The sequence below is a fragment of the Syngnathoides biaculeatus genome, chromosome 17 (assembly GCF_019802595.1).
Source record: "Syngnathoides biaculeatus isolate LvHL_M chromosome 17, ASM1980259v1, whole genome shotgun sequence".
Classification (NCBI taxonomy): Eukaryota; Metazoa; Chordata; class Actinopteri; order Syngnathiformes; family Syngnathidae; genus Syngnathoides; species Syngnathoides biaculeatus.
This window is the reverse complement of record NC_084656.1, coordinates 9843736-9867978: the sequence shown is the minus strand read 5'-3', so window position 1 is coordinate 9867978 and position 24243 is coordinate 9843736. Positions and strand designations below refer to the sequence as shown.

At 43.5% G+C, this 24243-nt stretch overlaps 2 protein-coding genes across 3 annotated transcripts in view; one reads left to right on the top strand and one right to left on the bottom strand.

Annotated features, from left to right (window-relative positions):
- The window catches only part of tmem38b (transmembrane protein 38B), a 61715-nt gene extending 37478 nt beyond the window's left edge, over positions 1 to 24237 (bottom strand). The window contains exon 1 of the mRNA XM_061800905.1: positions 23836 to 24237. Coding sequence (XP_061656889.1) covers positions 23836 to 23854 — 19 coding nt within the window. The 5' untranslated portion in view covers positions 23855 to 24237. The remainder of the gene's footprint in view (positions 1 to 23835) is intronic.
- LOC133490620 (inactive tyrosine-protein kinase PRAG1) lies at positions 1583 to 22977 on the top strand. 2 transcript variants are annotated; one of them, XM_061800902.1, is made up of 7 exons: positions 1583 to 1897; positions 9068 to 9405; positions 9489 to 11155; positions 16898 to 17043; positions 19280 to 20046; positions 20897 to 21577; positions 21823 to 22977. In XM_061800902.1, exons 2-7 carry the CDS (start codon positions 9145 to 9147, stop codon positions 22255 to 22257), a joined length of 3957 nt encoding a protein of 1318 aa, XP_061656886.1. In that variant the 5' UTR covers positions 1583 to 1897; positions 9068 to 9144; the 3' UTR covers positions 22258 to 22977. The 2 variants fall into 2 exon arrangements, with proteins under 2 accessions (XP_061656886.1, XP_061656885.1); XM_061800901.1 differs by having other exon boundaries at positions 9486 to 11155.
- Positions 24238 to 24243: the final 6 nt, after the last annotated feature.

The following is a 24243-nucleotide window of genomic DNA, read 5'->3' as shown; positions in this document are numbered from 1 at the left end:
GAAGACCTGTTAGTGCGCCTTTAAAAGTCCACCTCCACTCAATGTATTATCCTGAATCAGATGCACCTGTGTGAGGTCGTTAGCTGCATAAAGACACCTGTCCACCCCATACAATCAGTAAGACTCAAACTTGTAACATGGCCAAGACCAAAGAGCTGCCCAAAGACACCAGAGACAAAATTATACAACTCCACACGGCTGGAAAGGGCAACTGAGAAATTGCCAAACAGCTTGGTAAAAAATGGGTCCACTGTTGGAGCAGTCATTAGAAAATGGAAGAAGCTAAACATGAAGGTCAATCGGTCAATCTCAATCGGAGTGGAGCCCCATGATAGAGATCACCTCGTGGAGTCTCAATGATCCTTAGAAAGGTGAGGAATCACCCCAGGACTACATGACAGGACTTGGTCAATGACCTGAAAAGAGCTGGGACCACCGTTTCCAAGGTGACTGTTGGTAATACACTAAGACGTCATGGTTTGAAATCATGCATGGCACGGAAGGTTCCCCTGCTTAAACCAGCACATGTCAAGGCCAGTCTTAAGTTTGCCAATGACCATTTGGATGATAGAGGAGTCATGGGAGAATGTTTGGTGGTCAGATGAGACCAAAATGGAACGTTTTGGTTGTGATTCCACTAACCGCGTTTGGAGGACGACGAATGATGAGTTCCATCCCAAGAACACCATCCCTACTGTGCAGCATGGAGGTGCTGGCATCATGCTTTGGGGGTGTTTTTTCTGCACATGGGACAGGACGACTGCACTGTGTTAAGGAGAGAATGACCATGGCAATGTATTGTGAGATTTTGAGAGACCACTTTCCCCTCAGTCAGAGCATTGAAGATGTGTCGTGACTGGGTCTATCAACATGACAATGACCCGAAGCACACAGCCAGGAAAACCAGGAAACGTTTGACCTCTGCAATTGCAAGCAAACGGTACTGTACCAAAGATTAACAATGGTTTTCTCAGGTGATCAAATACTTATTTGCAGCTATATCACACAAATAAAGCGTTAAAAAAAATCATACATTGTGATTTCTGGATTTTTCTTTTTAGATTATATCTCTCACAGTGGACATGGACCTACGATAGGAACTTCAGACACCTCCATGATTTCTAAGAGAACTTGCAATATAGCAGGGTGTTGAAATACTTATTTTCTTCACTGTATTTGTGGGTTAGAATAACGCCAGATTTGAGAAAAATTCCATACACGGTACTTGAATTGAGTTGTTCAAATCCAGATTTAGACTTGGATTCAGAATCAGATTCTAGATATTCATCAGAGGTTAATCAAGAAGTGCTTTTCACCAAAACAACACATTTGACCCATAGCTACTAAATTCAATCCATTTCTGTTCATTTTTTTTCCCCATACTGCAAATATGATCTTGACCCAAATTCCAGTTCTCAGCACTCAGCATCTACTATTATTATTTCTTATCCAAACTATCAAATTAAAATGGCTCAAAAGGCAGGCCGAAAACATCACCACCACCATCACCACCTCCTTCTCCTTGGCGGAGGTAATAAAAATAAAAAGCCACCAGTGGCGAGAGAGCACGGCTGCTGTGAGCTCCTCCCACCTCCAAGCTGCTGCAGAGGATTCGTCCTCCAACCTCTGCACAGCCACACTCGCTCCCACTCATTCAAGCCAACGGGTGGCAACGTGCACTTCTGCAAGCACAACAACAAGCAGCCCGACGCCTTGAAAACCTGTCGCCGTCGGGATAAGTCAACAACCCGGAGGACGGATTTAGCAGTGCTCCGGGAGCAGGAGGGGGAGATTCGAACTTGCCACTTTTATTCCCTGGTCTTTTATTTTGGCTGTTTTGGCGGGGTTGACTTCTTGTTGCCGGGCAAAAAAAAACCCACCCTTAAAGTCCAAGCAGGTAAGCGTCCGGTCATTTCTTAGCTAATGTAGCTAATCATTCGTCAGTCGCACTCAATGTATATTGTTTCACTTTTCTTTAGTGTCTTTCAATCCCAACGCGTGGGGTAATTTTTTTGTACTTATTTTACATGGGTTGTATATACACGTTTAATAGGTCACGTTGTACCACTGTCATAAAAACTTCTTTTTACGTTGATTCCGTCACTTCTTCTTTTATTTGCTCACGTTTCCAAAATACTGTAACTAAAAGAAAAACTTAGTTCATTCATTCACGTGAGCGCTCCATGAAAACACAAGAAATGTGTTGCATGCTCGTGAGACATATTTTTCAAATTCTAATCAAATATAGATGACAGTAAACATTGTTTTCACCCCCCCCTCCCCCATAAATTTAACATGGACTCCAAACTGGTTAAATTTAGAACAATAAGTGAGTACACTTGTCAAAGTGGAGTTTGAGCAGCTGATGTGTATTGGAATGCCCATTGAGCTCCTTTTACGTTTTTATTGCTCCCCTCTCAGCTACCATGTTTGTAGTATAAATTAATTGTTGACCCACGAGCACAAGAAGTCTTGTCTGAAGTGATATATGGCAACTTTTTCCCCCATTTTAAGACCCTATTTAGAATCTGGGGAAAGCCCAATAGGCCCCAAAAATGCTAATCTTCATCATTATGGATTAATTGAGGTTGTTTGCCTGACGACAAGATGGGGCGTTTCTTGTTTTCTTATGTATTGTCTCAATCTGAGAATTCACTTTGTTGTTGAGTTGCTTTTTTTACTTAATTATATTTATCAAAGTCATCTGATATTTTTAAGAAATTCCCCACGTGCAGATGACAGTGTTGTTCAAAAAGACTTGCAAAAATGACTGAAAACACTAATAAACATGCAAGGCCAGTCGGTAGCAATGTCACATTACCATTGTCTTTTGAATGCGCTTTGTTAGTGGTGCACATTTTGCCCAAGAAGCGCTAGAAGTCCGAAGTTGTGGCATAATTGTTTTGACTGTCACATACTTGCATGAAGATGCTAATGAGACTTTTTTTGTTTGCTTTTTTTGTGGGGGAAAAATGATTTATGTATTAGTGTCAATGCTTGTTTTGTGCGTCTTGTTGTTGTCATACTGTACATTAGAAAACGTGAGCCATGGTTTTTGCACATCAGTTTAGAAATGTGACAGTTGATCTACATTTGGTGCCCAGTCCAATTTCTCCAATATCATCCTCTGTGGGGATTGCTAAGGTATGTTGTGATGTATCAGTTGGCATTCTCGGCATACATTTGTTTCTTTATTTGGAAGTTTGGCTTGGTGACATTATCCCTGAGCATTCACACGAAATTTTCCGGTCGGCAAACTCGTCTCCTTGTGGCGTCGGAACACATTGATGTTTCTGTTATTTTGGATGTCATCACGTGACTGAACATCTGTTGCTTTTTTTGTTTCACTGGAGGAAGTGAGACGTATTGGACTTTGAGCTTGAGGAGGCGTTGGGAATGTCGACAGTGGGATCGAGCTGTCGTCAAACAAACATCGGATGTCAGAATGACCCAAATAGAGACATAGCAAGAATTTTTGTTTAGAGGGAAAAGGGCAGACTGAGCACAAAAAAAAATGTTCTCCGCCGATTCTCCCACGTCTTGCTCCTCCACGCTCTGTTGTTCCAGTTTGATCGCCGGCGGTGGAAATGAAATGCTAAATCTACTGAATGAACAGTGCTGTAGAATTCATCTCGAATGATATTCAGTAGAGCGTAGACCTCCACCAAGGTTGACCAATCCTCATTTGGATCCGCAACGATCATAGACGCAGTTTTCATTGTTACTGTATTTATGAGAAATTTGTCATTTAATCCCATTATAGCTCACATTTTAACAAAAATCTTTACGATTCTTACATTTTGATGACAAATTATTACATTAGATCTGCATCACACGGCTAGCTAACAAAGTAACAATTATATTATTACCCCATAAATGGTGTTAATAGTATATTTCATGTCATCCAAACAAGTGAGTCAAACTTGAGATAATAGTCAACTCCACTTCGTTTAAATGTTTTGGCGGAGCTCCCGATAGTTTAAAAAAAAAAAGAAAAACACGATAATGCAAAACTGCTGCGTTGGAGGTAGTAATTAAGTTAGATTGTTAACATTTTATCACACTAATAGAAAAACTAACTACCCCATCAGGCAGCATGGTGGCTCACCTGGAAAACTTTGGCCTGACAGTTCTGTCCTGGGTTCAATCCCGGACCCACCTGTTTGGAGTTTGCATGTTCTCCCCATGCCTGCGTGGGTTTTCTCTTGGCACTCCGGTTTCCTCCCACATCCCAAAAAACATGCAACATTAATTGGACACTCTAAATTGGCCCGAGGTGTGATTGTGAGTATGGCTGTTTGTCTCGATGTGCCCTGTGATTGGCTGGCAACCAGTTCAGGGTGTACCCTGCCTCCTGCCAATTGACAGCTGGGATAGGCTGCAACACTCCCGCGACCCTTATGAGGATCAGCGGCTAAGAAAATGGATGGATGAACTACCCCACCATCATCAAGGCTTGATGATATGATTTCCCCACTCCATTAGCTAACATATAAACTATTATGATGTGTAACTTGACGGTATGGTGAATGTCTGGTTACCACATCTGCCTCACAGTTTGAGGAGCGGGGCTCAAATGTCGGCACCGCCTTTTTGGCGTTTGCATGTTGTCCCTGTGGCTGCATGGGTTTTCTCTGGGTACTCTGGTTTCCTCCCACATCCCTAAAGCCAACATGGTAGGTTAATTGGAGACTCTAAATTGCTCGTGGGTGTGAATGTATGTGCAAATAGTTGTCTGTTTATATGTCCCCTCTGATTGGCTGGCAACGAATTCAGGCCGTAGTCCCCCCACCCTGTCCCCTCGCCCTGGATCAGCTGGGATAGGCCCGTGACCCTAGTGAGGGTAAGCGTTACATAAAATGAATCAATTAATGTGTAATTTCATGTCTTCCAACCAATACATTGGATAACGAATACCCCAGCTTTCACAAACGTATAGTAACAGTAGAGTGTGCATAGATATGGTCGTTAAAGAAAGATTAGGTAACACCCAAAAAATGGAGGCTATAATTAGATTTATGTCCATCCATCCACCCACCCATCCATCCATTTTCTTAGGCGCTTATCCTCACGAGTGACGCGGGAGTGCTGGAGACAATCCCAACTGTCCACGGGCAGGAGCCGGGGTACACCCTGAACTGGTTGCCAGCCAATCACAGGGCACATTGAGAGAAACAGCCGCAATCACAATCAAACCAAGTGGCAATTGAGAGTGTCCAATTAATGTTGCATGTTTTTGGGATGTGGGAGGAAACCGGAGTGCCCGAAGGAAACTCACGCAGGCACAGAGAGAACACGCAAAGTCCACACAGGTGGATCTGGGATTGAGCCCGGGACCTCAGAATTGTGAGGCCAACGCTATCCATCTGAACCACCATGCTGCCCTGTATATATTTGCGCAACTCTGCTAGCTAAGCTATTTAGCAATAAAACTGAGTTAGAATACCCAACTTTCAAACTGGAGATATTAATTAAATTTGCATCATCCTACCAATCAAATCTAACTTCTATAGATTTAGCACATAATTTTAAAAATAAAGATTTTTAGGACATAGGTTTATAACAACGTGGCTTTTTAACACTTTACAGTCAAATCACTTTAAATGTCATGTAACGCTTATCTTAAAAATTGTACATCTTCTTTACTTCAAACGCAAGGGTCGCATTATTTAGTTTTTCTGTGACAATGGACATTCAAAATACAATTTCGTTTCTTTGTCAACAACTACTAGCCTGGCTTGCATATAACATCAGTTTTAGTCATTTTTGCAAGAACTGCCGTCTTTATGTGGGAGCTTTTCGAAAACATAAAGGAAAAACATTCATTCATTCGACATTGGTCCCATGTAAACCGAACGCTAAATTAAGTCAACTTTTGTCGCTGAAAGCAAAAGACATTGCCACCACTCTAAAACCTCAACCAAAGGAATCCCGAAACCAAGTGAGCTCATTCTGCTCAGTCACGCTTTGGTTTGGACTGGATAGCGTGAGGTTCATAGGCGAGGCTCTCGCTGTCATCCTGAGCACAACTAAGCAAACATAGAGCAAACTTCAAGAGACTCAGATGGAAAAGTCAAATGTAGAAATGAATTATTGTGTACTTTTTAAAACAACGGTGTCATTTTTTTCCTCTGTCGGCTTTGGGATAGCCCTTTCTGCATTGTAGAACTTGTTTTGGGGTGTTCTGGAGCGCTGATTTAATGGGCTTGTGTCTGAAGCACCTTGTTGAGAGGTAATTAAAGAAGGGTAAGGGAACGAGGAATGCCCGGCAACGAATGATACTAGTGAAGTGGTGTTGATCCTGTCGCTGTCACTCCTGTTCAACGGGAGGAAGGAGGTGGCCTTTGTTTGTGCAAGGACGCACACACACATGGTCTGACTGTGTTGAGCAGTTTTTTTTTTTTTTTCAGGGTGTGAGATTCACCCTGGTGAGACTTGCGCCTTTTAGACATTCCTGACATTCCGACCTCTGGGATGCTTGAGGCTCCTCTGTCTCTTTCTTCTTGCAGCATGTCGGGGGCTGCCATGGGACCAGGAGAGCTTTTTTTGTCATAGAGGTTCACAACAAGCAATATCGCTCTCGCTCTCCCGTTTTTTTTTTCTTTAACAGACAGCGCATGGCCTCTAATTTAGGAGGCCATGGGAATACGACATGGCAGCCCTTCTTATGTTACATCCACATTTATATCCTAATGGATTTCTGGGATCAGGCTCCCTTGTTGCTGTTTTTACATTGGAAGTTAGACCTTAGCCAAGGGAAGGAAAGGATGATGGATCATTTTAAACTCCAAAAACAGATTCCAGTCACAATGGTACTCAGTCCAAACTTTTGTACCTTCATACGGATGCTCCTCCTGCATTTAGGGTATTTTATGTTATTTTTCACAAGAATGAATGCATTATCTACTAAGCTGTCCTGGATCCCCACCAAATTTAATTGGGTCTTCCTTAACATTGTCCCAACTCCACAAAGTAGTTGTTTTTGCATATTCCTGGTAACCACAACAAACAAACCTGGAGAAATACACATAATAACTATCCATCCATTCATCCATCCATCCATCCATTATCTACTGCTTTTTCGGGTCGCAGGGGAAGTAGCTTCAGCAGGGATACCCAGACTTCCCTTTCCCCAGCCACTTCTTCCAGTTCTTCCGAAGGGGATCCCGAGGCGTTCCCAAACCAGCCGAGAGACATAGTCTCTCAAGCGTGTCCTGGGTCGTCCTCAGAGTCTCTTTCCGGTGGGACATGCCCGGAACACCTCACCAGGGAGGCATCCGGGAGGCATCCGAATCAGATGCCCCAGCCACCTCACCTGTCTCCTCTCAATGTGGAGGAGCAGCGACTTGACACTGAACCCCTCGCGGGTGACCGAGGTTCTCACCCTATATCTAAGGGAGTGCCCGGACACCCTGCGGAGGAAACTCATTTCGGCCGCTTGTATCCGGGGTCTTGTTCTTTCGGTCACAACCCAGAGCTCATGCCCATAAGTGATGGTCGGAACGTAGATTGACTCACTAGCTAAATAAATAAAATAAAGTTTTGGTATTCTAAAGAGATCTTGGTCCCTAAGCCCTGTAAATGGGTTTTTAATGGTGTACATGTCGCCATGTTTGGATGCGCACACTTAGCAAAATCAATTTTTGTGGGTGAACTTAGACATGTTCATACAGTATTTTTTCCCATTAATACATACAAATGTCAAACTGTCACCACCATAAAACCTAATGAACAGTTCAGGAATTTTTAAAGTAATATTTAACATGCAGTTCAGGGTGTAGTCTGCCTTTCGCCCAAAGCTAGCTGGGATAGGCTCCAGCTTTCCCGCAACCCTCGTGAGGATAAGCAGCTTGGATAATGACATGACTATTTAACATGCTTCACGCTATTAAACTAGCATACTTGATACAACACAAACAACCACTCTTGCTATTAGGCATAAAGACAAAAAAAGCTTAGTGGGCCAAATTGTGATGAAGATTTGTGATTTTGTGCCACTTCATTTGCTACAGTTACATGGCCCAGAGTTCTGTTAATGCTTCCACGGTCGACAACAAAACATTTTCCAAAGAAAAAGCAAAAATGCCCTCATCTGCTCCTTGTGGTCAAGTGATTTGGCAGTGAGGCATGTTGGTAAAGAAGGTCAGTGTGGGTGGAAATGATATGTGGCTTTGATTAGACTGCAGTCTAAAAACAGGACTCATGCAAAAGGGTTGCAAAGCAGCATTATGCCGTGGCACCTACAGTATTACGGCTGGGAATCTGTGGATTCAGGCTGATTCGAAATATCCAGTCCCCTCCAAAATTATTGGAATGACAAGGTCAAATCCATTGTTTTTGTTCTTTATACTGAAGACATTTGGGTTTCAGATTTTTTATTTCATGGTATTTACATACATTTGGATGTGTTGAACAACACAGGACAGAGCGATTTTTTTAAGCCACCCACTTTTCAAGTGAGCAAAATTATTGGAACAGACCCTGAATTCACTTGAAGTGAATAAAATTTAATATTTGGTGCCATAACTTACCCTTGCTTGCAATAACTGCATCAAACCTGACACCTGCTGACTTCACCAGACGGTTGAATTCTTCTTTTGAATAGCTTTCCCAGGCCTTTCTGGCATCCTCTTTCAGTTCTTTTTTGTTTTCAGAGGGTTTCTCACCTCAGTCTCCTCTTCAGGAGGTAATATTCATGTTCCGTTGAGTTAATGTCCGGCTATTGACTTGGTCAGTGTGAGACCTTCCACTTTTACCCCTGTTCTTTTTTTGTGCTGGCACTGTGTTTTGTGTCATTGTCATCTTGCAAGCTTCTTCGAATTAGCTTGGATGTATTTTTTCTGCAAACCACCAAAAGTTTGAATTTTTTAAGACAAAATCAATTACTTTGATGTGATGTCATACCCGACAACATAAAGCTAAATTAAGTGATGTTCTCAAAATAACGGAGTTGCCTGGAAAGATTACAGTACGTAACTTGTGGGTTGGGCAAACAAATACCAACTAAACAGCTTCCATTCTCATTTTTTTTTATCCTGTCCACGCTAATCCACCACAACCATGGCAGCCATGACAGGGCATCCCGTGTGTGCTGCAACGCTTCACTGCCACTTCTGACCTTCCGCCGATAGAGCGAAGCCGAAGATGTCAGTGTGTAGCGACTTTGCGGAACACGTGTGGAAACCCGGCTCCTGCAAGAACTGCTTCCACCAGCAAAGCGCACACAAGACTTCAGGTGGTCCAGCAGTTGCTGCGGCCGCCGCACCGTGTCCAAAGGGTGGAGGCGATGACGACACAGTGACATCCCTGTCACCCTACAGCAAGCCAACTATCGCAGTGAAGCCCACCATGATAAGCCTTGATACTGGCGACTTGATGGCTGACGTCAACATGAACGTTGAGCAGGTGATTTTTTTTTTTTAAACTGCTTTTAAATGTCTGTTATACTCTGTTTCTGTTATTTACTGTTTGTTTTTGTGTGACAGAAGAACATGAAAAGCCCAGTGGAGCGTTTGGGCCTGAAGAAGATCATGGATCTATCCTCCCTTTACATTGATAGTAATAACTGCAATAAGAACCTTAGAGATACAACGCTTCAGAGTTCAGACACCAAGACTGACCATTGTTTTTCTTCCTTGTCCAAAAACTCCATGATTATTAGCAACGTGTTGGTCACCCAAGATGAAGTTATTGGTCCTCACAATACCAACGGAGAAAACTGGAGGCAGCAGAATAGTACCACATCCCCCAGAACCAAGAGGACTTACAACCACCCCACCAGTGCAGCAACGAGAGCAAACCTTTTGCTTCAGAATTCCATGGATAAACCTTCCCTTGTGGATGTTGAGCTGACCAGTCCTGCCAAAGTTTATAGCAACGCCATCAGCTGTGGGAGCACCAATGTTCAAACCGCCGAGACATCCAGCACTTCCGCTACTTCCTTAACCTCAGCTTTATATGTGGAAAATAACACTCAGCAATCCATCCATTCTCCTCCTGTCCTGTCTAAACAAAACAGCCCATTAAACTCCTCTTCCTCCTCTTTCGGTAGCAGCACAGATTCACTGCCTGTGACCCGGGATTCTTTTGGGAGTCCCCAAAGCCCACAAGCAACAGCTCCCAGTTCTGTCAGTGGTGCAGGCTATGAACCAATTTATGCAGAGAGCACCAAGAAAAAGCAGAAGCCACAGAGAAAAGGAGTGCAAAGTTATCCGGGTTCCCCAGACCAAACTAGCAACTCTGAACTCTCGGGAGAAGCTCAGCGGGCCACCATCACTGTGATGGCCTCTCGCACAGAGGTGAACAACAGGACTTTCTACCTGAGTAGCCCGGATTCAGCCATCAGCACCCAGTGCCACTTTAGCCCTACAGTGCACAAAGACCCCAGCAGCACTGCCTTCCGCTGGCCCAACCCCAGCCTCAGTGCCCCCTCCTTGGTTACAGAACCCATTGTTGCTCCCTCGCTACACCCCAGGCTTCAATCTAGCCCACCCATTCCACCAAAAACAATCACCCGGTCCCCTAAACTGGGCACCTCAAGCCTGTCACCATCCATCTCTTCACCTGTTCTTCAGGACCTCCCGAGACTGGGCACTTCTAACCTCTCGCCGTCCTTATCATCTCCTGTTCCCCTCCCTGAACTCTCCATGCTTTTCCTGGTCTCTGCCAAAGAAGGACACTTCAAGGTCCAGCCAGAAAACCACAGCACAGCAGCATCTGAACGCTGGGTGATGCACCAGCACCACCACAGCTCCACCTGGAACTGTCGCATTGATGAGGAAGAGGAGGAAGAAGAGAGAGAGCGGAAAGGGCCTGAAAAGAAGATGCTGACTACTCATCCCCAGACCACATCTCGTGTGACAGGTCTGGTCAATGGTGCTGCTGTTTGGAAGGAGTCCAGAGTCTGCAGCGAGGCCTGGAGCAGCCCTCCTCCAAAGACACAGCAAGGCGCGGCCCCCCCGCTCCGACCCAACAATGGAGCCTGTCAGGGGGACAGCGAGGGCACCATCGCAGTGGAGGAGGCCAAGCAGTGCAGGACCATGCCGGCCAAGCAACACGAGAACTCAACAGAGCCACTGGCAGCGGGGAGCCAGGGATCAGGCGGCCATGAGGCCAATCAACCACCTCCACCACCTCCACCCAAAAAACAGCACAGGTAAGGAATCTTTGAAGATTTAATTGCACGGTGCTATTGCTTTGCTCGCAAAGATGGTTTAGTAGTTAATTTCTAACAGGTGAAATCGGCACCTTTTCCCATGTCCGATCTGGAAAAGTAGCCAGGGTATGAAAGCGATACCATTTAGTTTATTCGGCCGATAGCCTTTAGTACATTAGTGTATTGACCAGAAGTACAGTTGACCCCTAACTTCTCGTCATGTTTTATCAGGATTCTTTTCAACCATTTTTACTTGGCTGCTGAACCATTATAGTTCCTTGAGTCCATCAGGAAATCAATCTTCCAGCATTTTATACTCGTAGAGGACAGGTAAATTTACAGCACCTGGTAGTCCAGGATGGCATCTCATCCAGATCTAGATCTTGTTTAGCTACCAAAATAAGACAAGATTGGGTTCAAACTTGTATGATTGTCGTCACAGACTCAATCTTGGTCCAAAATTTCACATGCTTTCAATACAGGGTGTGTTACACCCTGCTCCACTGTAAACTTTCTGTAAGACAAATGCAATTCAACGTGAACTGTCCCATTAATAACATGGATGTTCCTACCTGTAACTGTGCAGTAACATTATCATAAATGGCACTGTGCGTCATTCGTGACACCACTCCACTGAGTCCACACGACACAGTTTTAACAATCACAACACGCCCGTAGTCTTCACAAACTAAATGCATTTTGCTTTCTGATGGGATGTACTGTGGTGTTGGTTCTGCATACAGTATGTACTTTACAGTACCGTACTAACCTGACTGCTGTCGACTGTGCAACACTCACTGTGCAGCTTTATTTCGTCTCTATTCAAACAGCTCGAGCCACCCTTTCTCAATACACGCCTTGTTCTATTCATGCTCGTTTTTTAACTTCTAATGGACACTGTTAAATAGCGATCTTTGTTTTGACCGCGACTTGATAGACTGAGCTATCAAAACAAGCGGACAAAGCTAAACAATCGTGACTTTTGTAATGGAATACTGTAGAACCTCCAAAGCAGAATGCTTCTAAAGTATTACAATTTGGAGTGAGACCAAAATTATGCTGATGAGGCAAAAAAAACCCAAAAAATCTTTACGGAAGATATTCCAGATTTGGTTCCACTTAATTTAAAATAGTAATTTACATATTTTTTATCAGCAAATTGGCTGCATAAGTCTCTTTGCCCGCTGCCATTTATTAACAAGATCATTATGGAAACACAATTCCTTCTGGTTTGGGAATGGTCACTGACAAACGGAACTTCTTTTCAAACTGTCATCATTGTGTTGGTTCGCACAACAATGGTGTTTTGATGCCTGAAAAATTAGAAAAATGGGTGAAGCAGTTTTTGAAAAAATGTTTTATGTTTGTGCACTAAAACACTAAAACTGATAATCAACGGGAACTAAGCATGTGTACTGTGTCACAACCAAAAGTCAAATAGTAGATCATAGCCAAAAGTAAACGAGTGGATCACAGTATTGTTGTGTTAAAGGCGTTTGGAGCAGGTTGGAGAAAATATCAGTCTTGTGATTGTATCATCTTATCCCAGAACAAGAACAAATATGGGCGATACTATCAATGGGCAATAAGGTGACCTAATGGTTAACATCTGCCTAACATTTAGGAGGGCCGGCATTTCAAACTTCAGGGTTTTCTCCAGATACCCCGGCATCCTACCACATTACAGAAATATGCACATTAGTTTAAAGACTCTAAATTGTCAGTGGTCGTTTTCCTGCGTGTGCCCTGCGATTGAGTGGGGACCTGAACATGGTTTTCCCCACCTTGATGTGAATGAGGACAAACACTTTCTGACGGACGACATGGTCTGCATTATACTTCTAAGTATGTGCCGTTGCAAACTTAATGACGCTTTATTCCCCATCTTACATTTTGTAATTAACTCTCGTCAGTGTTCTGTTTATAGAATACTTGGTTTTTTGTTTGTTTTATTCTCTTTAAAATCTATGCATTTCATCAATTCTGGGTCTTCTGTATTTATTCTGAAATTAATAAGAAAACAGACTACTGCAAAAACTATCCCTTCAATTCTACATATGTTTTGCCAAAACATACAGATTGGCCTAATGTTGCTATTTTGCAATGTAGTGAACACCAACCATTCATGAGCTATAGAGGCAGAACACTGATCTGAGTGGGGAACAGAGTTAGGGTTCGGATTAGGGTTAGGGTTAAGGTTTAGTATTGCCTCCAGATCGCACGCCCAGACAAGATTTGACAATGCTATGGCCTGACAAAATGAAGCTCCACCCGTCAGTTGGTGAGCAACAAGTACCACGAGATGGTTCTCCTGCGAAAAATATCTAATTCATAAATGTGTGTTGTGGATGTTGTTTGCAAAATGCAGCAATTAAGTCCCCATACCCCCTCCCCTATGTATTAACTGTCCTGATTTTCATATTAGGGTATTAAAAAGGTCGCGGACTAGTAGTCTGGCATCCCTGTGACATCAATTTCAGTTATTTTGTCAATTAACAGGGAATTTTTTGCCAAGCTTATGATTGGTGCATAAAACCTTTCAATGCCTCGATACTTTTTTTTTTTTTTACAGAAACCCTTTATCATGTAGTCACTCTTAGTTATGCCTTTGTGATTTCTGTGAGGATTTTTTTGAGTCTTTATCCAACAAGTTGAAAAGCTTGCATGTGCTCTGTGATGCATGATGATGTGTTGAATCATTTAAAAGCCACAGATGGTTCCGGAAGTGGGAGTTGGGTTGCACTGTGAAAAAACCACTCAATTTCATTTCATTTTTAGTTTTGTACTAATCCTTTGTGTCACGCTACAAGTCGTCTGCAGGTGTGTGTGTGGGTGTGTGTGAATTGTTTGCACTATGTAGTGTGAGCGTGTATAAGTTTGTGAAATGCTTCAAGGGCGAGTAAGTTGGTCAACTGGAGATTGCCAAAGGGAGGGTGATCTTCTTAGCAGATTGTTGCCCGGGGCAACACCCAAACTGTCCCACTCTGGCAGTGACAGTGTCAACCAATCGCAGTAGAATTAATAGATCAGGCATTCATCACTCAATGTGAGCGCACACCATACAGGAGCGCCTGATTTGGAATCTTTAAATACAGCTAAGAGCCATGGTGCCAGGGTTATGTTACATATTATGTGGGGCTTTAGAGAGCCACCGGGCTGATCCTGAAGCTTGTTTGTTCGGGCGGGGTGGAGCTTGCCAACGGGACTCTTCATTTGCAGGTAGGCAGCTTTTTATTTGAAGATGCTGGAATTGTCAAAAGGCTCCAAAGTTCTGAACATTAGGTACATCTGCATGCTACAATGTGATCCAATGCGAGAAATGTAACAAGTCGGGTTAATTTTAGCACTGTTTGTTTTTGGAGCTTGTTAAAGGATTGCAAAAGTCAGAATTGTTCAGTCATTCGAAACATAATCTTACAGGTAGTCATGCAAAATTGTAATTACGACATGCAGGATTGCACCAGACCTCAGCGAGCGAGCATCAAAATTTACATTTCAGCCTTTTCTTTGGCTTTGTTACGACACTTACTTTAAAAGGAGATCATTCAAAGACTTCTACATTTGTACAATATGGAACTGACATTGTAGGGGAAAACTCTCTTAAAGGTGCGATATTTTACCAGACCAACTCCTTCTGGTATTTGGCCTGAAATTTTGTTCCTATGGTACCTCAGTAAACGTGAAATATGAATTCAAATTGTCCCTGCATTTATGAGTTGCAGACCTTTTTCTTCCAAAGGGCTTGAAAAGTCAGTTGAATTTCTCAAGCTTATCGACATCACTCGCGAAGATATCCGCCTACCTCGCCTCTTTGAGCCAGCGCTGTCAACATAAGGGGCTCATCCACACAGAGGCAACCAATCAGAGGAAAGGGGGCGTTTTTAGCCAAAACTTTTGGCAAAGGAGATGGATACAAAACCTAGTTGTTTTCAAAGTGAAATGAAACCGACACTTTTGTAAAAGTCCATGTTAAAGAATCACTGTAATTAGCCAAAATATAGAACCTTTAATTCATAATTATTAAAAGGTGGACCTCAGATCAGTGAGCATTATTTTTTTTTTTTGGGGGGAATTTTAGCGAAACATATTCCAGAGTTCCAAAAGGAGAGGTGGAAAATTAGAACTCCCCACAAAGGTATTTTTTTTTGTAATATTTTCAGGGGACCACTAGGACGAAAGATTTAAGTTTTGCTGTTTTTTAGGCTTTCCTCTAACACTTTCCAAGAAACTACAGAATTTTACCAACATTTTCCGGAACAAATGTACAAAACCTTTGTATACATTATGTGACATCACAGCAAATCGTGCTGTCACTTCAGTGAGTTTAACTTAAATTGTTTTTAACACCTTTTATAAAATAAGCCGCAGTGGATAGCCGAAGTCTTACAGTTTTGAAGTTACGTTTTTATTCATTTTTAAATATGCTTGTAAACTCACAAAAGAAGAACATCTACTTTAGAAACCTGTAGTCCTACCGATCGTCTTTCAAATGCTTGCACACTTTTATCAAGTTGTTGCGTCACATTTTTGTCCTTCCCCCGAAATTTCGAGTCAGCTCAAATTCTCTGCGAACTCCACCTTGCTCAAATCCCATAAAATGTGTCATTATTTAATATATTGGGCGCGATAACCTCACACACACTCTCTCACAGCTCTTTTTTAGTCATGACTCGGTGTTGTACAGCAGTTTCATGTCATCATGCCGTCTTCAGTTCATATCTTGTCACATTTCCACAGTGCGTCTGTTAGTAATGTGTAATGTGTAATTTACTGCTGGTTGCCTGTGTACACTATAAAACCAGGTCAGTGCGGTCAAAGGATTGTAAATTTTGGACCGTCTTTTTATAGCAAAGAAAGTGTTGGTATCGGTTCGGAGGAAATGTGTAATTAGGATGTTGATTAAGTGCTATTTGGGCTGAAGCAGGATATCCCCAAAATATATGTGACAAACATCCTGGCGGGTTGTGGGTTTTTTTATGTTGGAAATGTACATTTTGCACTTGCAGTTTATTTTAACACTAGCCACTCCTTTGTTGCTATTTTTCAGAATCTTTCCACATGAATTCATTTTCAAATAAATGCAAAATAATGTACAGTTGAATAACACATTTTGTACAAGTTAATGTTTTAACCTTAATAGTCCCTGCAGTTGCGTAATAAAAACACCTTGAGCCACTGTAATGTAAATATTGATCTGCTTTCTGACATTTTACATGAAAGCTAATAATGTTAAAGCATTTAAAACCGAGACTTGTTGGAGACTTTCAGGGCTGTGCTCATCCTCCCACGACTAACAGGCAGCATTTGAAATTCCTTCCGCCTAGAAAATGTTTTGCTTTGGAAACGCGTCTTTCAGAGACGTGCACAGACGTGCCTCGACATTATGCCCCGTACATCTTTCACGGCGGCTCCTTTAGTGTCTAAAATGTCTGCTGATTTAGGGCAGAATTGAAAGCAGAGTCTGAGAGATTAATGGGGGCAGGAGTTGTTCTGTGATGGAAGTGAGGGAGGGGTGGGATTGCCAAACGCTCTTTGCCTGAGCCATTAGCGTCTCTGATTTGACAAGTGGGTGGCTGTCACTCACCCTAATTGGTCGCCTTGATTGGAAAGTCGGCACGTGCGCTGTTTTCAGAATTGCTGGTGGGAAGTCAGAGAATGAGGTTGTGTAACACCAAATCAGGAAGTGAATATGTAAAAATCAACTGTGTTTTTCAATTGTCTCCTGGTCTGTTGTTACGGCAGAGCATCCGGTCAATTGAGTGTCAGCAACATGGAAGTGAATCGCTGCACCCAGCTGGGCTCGCTGGATAGTCCTGCCACGTCCCCTCTAGAACTGGGCAGTGCCAGCCTACCGACTGCCTCCACCGATAGTCTGACTGCTGACGCAGGTGAGTCGCTTTGATCGAGTGCCCCTTTTTCACAAGTCGACCCGAAAATTAGCTGGCTTTCAAAGCGGCATGCGAAAACCGGAATGTGAAGTTTAACACCCGAGGCTGAAATCCAGACAACTTTTTGGATCCCGGTATAGGGTATGGGGTATTCATTAACAGGTTCCAGGTACAAGTGCACATTCAGCCCCAACCAACAAACATAGAATGAACAATATCATACAGGTCGTAGCAAATCATTTATGGGACCAATTGCAAGAAATGGATAAATAGAACAATCAGAGCAATGGAGGTCACTGGCCAAGTCTGCTCAAGCTTTGTGTTCAAAGCAGATGTCACTATTCCAGATGCTGATTGTTGTTGTTCTCTCCTCTCAGATAAAAGTAATAAAAAAGTAAATCAGATTAAAGTGTCTCCTTAAACTTAAAGCCCCAACTCTGAGAGTAAAGCAAAGCAAAGCAAATTTATTTGTATAGCGCATTTCATACACGAAGTAACTCAGTAACTCAATGTGCTTTACATGATAAAAAGCATCTGAGAAGAGATAAAACATTTAAAACGGGATAAAATCAATAAAAATTACACAATATTTAAAAAAAAAAAGAGTTAAAACCGCATACAGTGCAAGTAATCTGATCAAAAAGTGGATATATTCTAAAAAGCATGAGAACAAAACAGTTTCAACCTGGATTGAAAAACATCCCCACTTGGGGCTGACCTCACCTCTGTTGGCAACTGATTCCGTTTGTGTGCAGCATAATAGCTAAATGCTGCTTCACCATGTTTGCTTTGGACTCTGCGCTCCACTATTTGACCAGAGGCAGTCGATCTCAGAGCTCTACTGAGTTTGTATTCCGTAAGCATTTCTTTCATGTATTCAGGACCTAAATCATTCAGTCGACGCAAACCAGTAGAAAAAAAGTGGACATTAAATTGAAACTGTATGGTCATCACTGGTTTTGTGGTCATAAATTGGACAGAGAAGTGGACTGTCTAGTCATAATAAGGAACAAGGAGACAAATATATACAGTACTTGGTAAAGCGGAAGTGAAAACCTTTTGTAGTCTGGGATGTGAAGGTAATGTGAAAAATCACATACTTTTCACCCTCTTTTTCAAGTCTCCTGAAACTGAAATCAAACTCTTGTGTAAATTAGCCACTGCTCACCCCCCATTCCCTACGCTGGTCCATGGAGCTATCTATATTAAACAAAGTCTGAAAACGCAAGCACAAACTGCAAAATACACGCATGGCCCTATAAGTTACACTTACACGAGAATTTTCCTTTTAGTGGCAGCACTTCATTACCGAGCTCCAGGAAGGTACCTCTTGCTAAGTGGTTAGCAGGCACAGCAGAGACCCATTTGTAAACAAGCAGTTTAAAAGCACCCAAAGAAATTGTGGGGACAAAAGACGGAACTTTGTGGGACTCCAAAACATTGTGACACACTTTTGAATCAACTAAATAACGAATCACGGGTTGGACTAGACGCTAGACCCCTGATTCTTAATACAGTAGTGACATTTTCGACCACTTCCGATTTTGTGGGAATCGTTTACCTCGACGGGATTGACATTGTTTAGGTGAACTAATTAAGTCAGGTGTTCATGTGCAAATGGGAAGTGTTTTGCTGCTGTGTTTGACTATTTTGATGTAATTTGTCTAGAGTAAAACTGCACACAGACAAGTTAGAGGAACTCCCAAGGTTTTATTGTGCCTGTCATCTTATCTCTTCCTCTTTCAATCCATGTTGTGACTGAGACTAGCCAACAGAAATCACTTTTATAACATTGCCAAAGACCTAAAAAGTCCAAAGGGCAGCATCTGTCACTTATTTTTAGGTTAAAAAGTCTCTTGCAATTGCTGTGACTTCCTGGCTTCCAGTATCGTTTGAAGAGATAATTATGGACTCTGATAACGAGGGGGGGGGGGGGGATTGGCTACATCCTCCTCACAGTCACTGGAGGTTGTACCACTAAATTATCTCAGTATCTGGCTCCTCGGGCTCGAGAAGTCACCACATAGTCTCAACTTGCCAAAGTCTCGATTGTGGATGGAAGACGGAGTTTGGAATTTCTCTATGAGTCCTGGACTATGGAAGTTTCCAGCTCAATTACAGACAAGAGGTAAGGAGATCTGAAAAGAGATGATGAGGAAAAAAACAGTCTGTCAAAAGTGGATGTCCTAATCCTGCAGTTGTTTGTGTGAAACTATAATATCCCCTCTCTCCCCAGGTTCTAGGGATGGTGCTTGGTTGTCCTGCTCCTCTCCGTTCCTGAGAAGTCCGGTGGCTTCGGCGCCCGGTTCTCCCCGCCCTCCAACTTTTAGCATCTCGGCCAACCAGCCCCCTCCGCTGCCAGAGAAGAAGATTGTCAACCGCACCGTGTCGGCCCCCGACAGCGCCACTTCCAAGGCCTTTGTCCGGGCCTACCCTCGCCTCCCTTTCACCGGGTCAGAAAACAACGTGTGTCGACCCAATGACTCCAGCTGTCGGGCCAGTTTACCGTCGAGTCCAGTAGATACGAGACCCGTTTTCTCCTCCAATGAGTCTCTGGAGCGCTGTCACACCACACTCAGCCGTCCTTCCAGATCACGAACTTTGGACGAGCCTTTTAAGAATCATGGCCGTTTAGGTGTCCACTGCAGAAGCAGCATCACCTGCTCCTCCTCTCCTCAACTCAGTGCCCCCTTTTCCACTTCCGAAGCAGGGGCGGCACCCAACCTGGGTTCCAGTCTGCAGCTTCAGACCCTCCTGAGCAACATCGACAGCCGGGAGGGCGTCTATTCCAAACTGGGCGGCCTCTACGCAGAGTCCCTGCGGCGCTTGGCTCTCAAATGTGAGGAGCACTTTACGGGCTCACAAAGGAACCAGCTGAGGTTCGAGGAGAGCAACTGGTCTCTGTTCAGGCTGACGTCCAACAAACCGAGCTGCAATGCGGGCGACGCTGTTTACTATTCCGCTGCCTGTGCGTCCGACCCCAGCAAGTCCTACGCCGTGAAGGTAAGACACAAATACTTTGGACTTTGTCTTAGGGGTGAGGACAGTTTCTGCGAACCTTTGCTTAGTTGAGGTTTTTCAAGTTAAGAATGCTGTGCAGATTAAAATCGGGCACCAGTTCTGTTTGTTCTGGGACTTCAGATGGGTTGGCCCACAAGGGCGCACACCGTGCGTGCAATGTAAACACAACTGGAGGAGTGGTGTGTACTGTGTACGCAGTGGTTTGTGGCTGTTTGTACACTATTTGAAACTGCGCCCCGGATGCCCCTCGCCTCGCTCATCTTCCAGTTGAAATTACAATCAGATAAATCCTGAATACCTCAAATTATAGGCCACACATTCTAAGAAGACATTTAAGAGTAATCTCTATCCTCCCGTGGTGACTCAAAGTTTGAGTCCAGTGTTGATCACACACAAGGATTTTGCAACTGTAGGCCCTGAATGTTAAATACATTCATCCCAATTAAGAGTGCCAGATTTTCCGGACTATAACCACTAATTTTCTCCCGTACTCTTAACCTGTGCCCCATGTAACAATGCAGCTAAAAAATTGTTTGTTTTCTTTCTTGCTAGCGGCTATCAGTTTAAACATACAACAAAACTTGTTCAAACGTAATCCTTAAAACAAGGCCGTTCCCTATGATGCGCTCTGGTTTGGTACGTTTTACAGGGTCCAGAATTCTAAACAAAAAACTCCTCTTCTGACGAAATGCTCGCGTTAAAAATTTAGATATGCATCATCCGTTGGGCCTCATTCAGAAATCAATTTTCGTTTTTTGGTTGCGTTCCGTTTTGCCCATATGTGAAAACCCCTCTGCTGTTCCTTTTCTTCCTTTCCTCAATCCCCCCTTAGATCTGCAAGACTCCGTCTACGGAGGCCAAGCAGGGGCACCTGTACGGGCTGTCGGTTCAGCAGAGTATGCCTCCGCACTTCAACCTACAGCAGGACTGCGGCCACTTCCTGGCGTGCGTCCCCCAGAGCATGTTGCCCCCCGAGCGGGCGGGATCGCCAGCGACTTCCCAGCAGCCCCGCGGCCAGCAGGGGGAGCGAGAGCGGGTGGTCGTCATCGTTCCCGAGATCCCGCGGCATACGGCGGCTGACTTCGCTCGCGAGTTCCAGGCCTTCCACAAAAGCCAGCCAGAGGTTTACGAGCGCCGCGTCTGCTTCCTGCTGCTGCAGCTGTGCCACGGCTTGGAGCACCTGAAGGAGCACGGGGTGACCCACCGCCACCTGTGCCTGGAGAACCTCCTGCTGGCTCCTTACCCACCTACTCCACCCCCGCCCGGCCAGCAGACAGAGACGAGCGAGGCTTTTAGTCAGCGTCACCTCCCACGCCTCCTCATCAGCAACTTCGCCAAGGCCAAGCGGCGCACGGCTGAAGACGCCTCGTCCGCCAGCGTGGACCCTCGCGTGAAGCGGGACCAAGCTCGCCTGGCGCCCGAGATCGTCTCCGCTGCCCAGTATCGCAAATTCGACGAATTCCAGACGGGCATCCTGATCTACGAGCTCCTCCACCAGCCCAACCCCTTTGAGGTGAGTCCTGAAGGAGCTTGACTGCTGTGGCGTGTATGACTTTTGCTTGGAAAATACTTTTTTATCTTAACAATAAATCTATTGATCATGTTATTCTCAAAAATTCATGTGCTGGTGTTCACCATTTTTGGTTTAATTTTTGTTTTATTTTTTTTTCAGATTTCAGAACAATTTTGTCCTTTCCGTTTAGGGTAGGGTTGGAGTTTTAATCTTGAGTGTAAATATGTGTCATTTTCTCTTTGAAGGTGAGCCCGGCCCTGAAGGAGCAGGACTACCGCTGCGAAGACTTGCCGCCCATCCCGCCCGTATCACTCTACTCCGCCGGTCTGCAGAGGCTGGCTCGCCTTCTGCTCCAACCGGACCCCATCAAGCGCATCCACATCCAGGATGCCAAGCGCATCCTTCAGAGCCTCTTATGGGGGCCACGGAAGGACCTGTTGGATCAGCAGTGGGAGAAGCGGGGACCGGGACCGGGGCTGGGGACGGACGGTGCCCGGCACGAGGGCCTCCTCAACTGGCTTGATGTGAAGCGAGCGCTGCTCATGATGAAGTTCGCCGAGCGGTCGCTGGAACCAGAGCGCAACGCCGAGCTGGAGGACTGGCTGTGCTGCCAGTACTTCTCCTCGGCCCACCCTCTGGCGCTGTGTCACACCGCCGAACTGCTCTACTCTCTCAAGTGACAGACTGCTGGTGCTGTGGGAACCTGACCGATACACTGTTTGGACAAGAGTATTGAGACATGGAGCCTCAAAATGTCTCGAGGTGGAGTCCCCCAAGGTTCTGTCCTTGGTCCCCACTTGTGTTCATTTACTGTTTTTATTTGCATTGGCGCTGCGGCCCAATGCAGTGTGCCTAGTGTCCAAACTGTGTGGTGATTTTCTACTTCTTCAAAAGGAGACACTGTGAACGTAACTTCCTCATTAGCACTAGCAACCGTCCAGTTTTATCCTGCCACTTTCTTTCAAACTCATATCGTTGAAATTATTAAAGAATCAAACCGAAAAGAAAATGGCTGTTCAAGACTGACGTCATAACGTTTTAGAAGAAGAGTTGTATACGCTGTTCCTCGCTGGGGATCAAGTCAGACCCCTGCCTACAAAGATTTTGAATTGCCTGTGGATGCCACACAAGATGGCAGCAAAGAAATACTTTTCTATTAGACAGGGATATGGCCTGAAGAAATGACTCTTCCTCTCACTTACAAGTATTTCCTTGGTACCAAGAATAGACAAGGCTGCCAAAACAAAAACTAGGTGAGAGACTAAGAGGATGCCTTCTCTCTCCCCGCCCCCACAAAAAAAAATGTGATAGTTGCAATTGCAAGTATCGTTTGGGGAATGTTGTATTTTTTTTACATTAAAGTATTACCTATTTGGAGAATAAAGTCATTTCTCCCTTGGTCAATGTCTGATTTTTGTAAAATGAAGATTAATATAAACACTTTTTTGTCCTGAAATTGCTTTGGGGAAAAAAAATTTGTCTGATTCAAATTTTTCACTCAAATATTCACCCTTCGTAAATGTACAACTATTAATCCAAAATTTAGAATTCAAAAAATAAAAAACTTAATCTCGAAACAAGCAACTTTTTTCCACCTTGTAAAAAATATAGGACTTTTTAGCAAAATATTTTTACCTTAATGTTAAAAATTACAAAACAAATTCTAAAGAATTTACTTAAAATGGACCCTATTGAGCATAAGCACAATAGAAAATGATTGATTGGATGAATATGTTTTATTTTACCTTGACATGCTCTTTTGTTGTAAAATTCTCACTTTAATCGTAAATAAAACAACTCAAAATATGACTATTCGGAAAATGACGATTAAGAAAGAGAATTGAATCTAAAGTTCAAGTATTTTCTCAATGCAACCCTATAGAATATACAGTTTTTTATATGAAAAAATCTGATTAAACAAATAGAACTCTTTTTAATCCACAGTGTTATTTGTCAGTATTTTCTTTAAAATTTGAAAATATACACATTTTCCAAACTATTCAACTCTTTTTCTCAAATGCATGACTTGGAAAATATACCAATCCAGTACAACTTTTTCTCTCCGAATTTTTTTGCTTTTTTTTAATTTCCTTTCCAGGATGGTCCTAGTACTTGTTGGAATGAAATGTAGTACGTACCGTGTCTTCCGAACACTTGTCGCCGTTCCGTGTTGTATTTGAAGTGTTCGCGTATTCAAGGGCTGATGTGCCGTGTGGAAAATGGATGGGAAAAAAAAAAAAAAAGTCAAGCATTCTTACCGTGTTTCGATGTTTTCATTTTTGCTTGCTCATCCTCTCCAGCGTCGACCTCGTGCCTTCCGTTTCCTCGTTTGTTGTGAAGCCAACACGTAAATTTGGCAGGTGTATTTTTTTTTTTTTTTTGTGGAACTGGATTTTCACAATAACTTCGGTTTTGTACAATAGATTGTGAGAGAAGATTACAAGCAGGCCTTTAAAAAAAATGAACGTTAAACGAGCAGCAGTTCAAGATAATATTTATGATGTTGTTTGTTGTCGTCATGGAAGTTTTCATTCATGTTAGCCGTGTTTATTAGTCCAAGTAGAAAACGTTTTGATTTATTTCAAATAAGGGGCTGGTGAGCAAGAGGTTGACAGGACTGCATGTGCAGCATGTTTATTAAACATGACTAATCAATCATGTGTCTA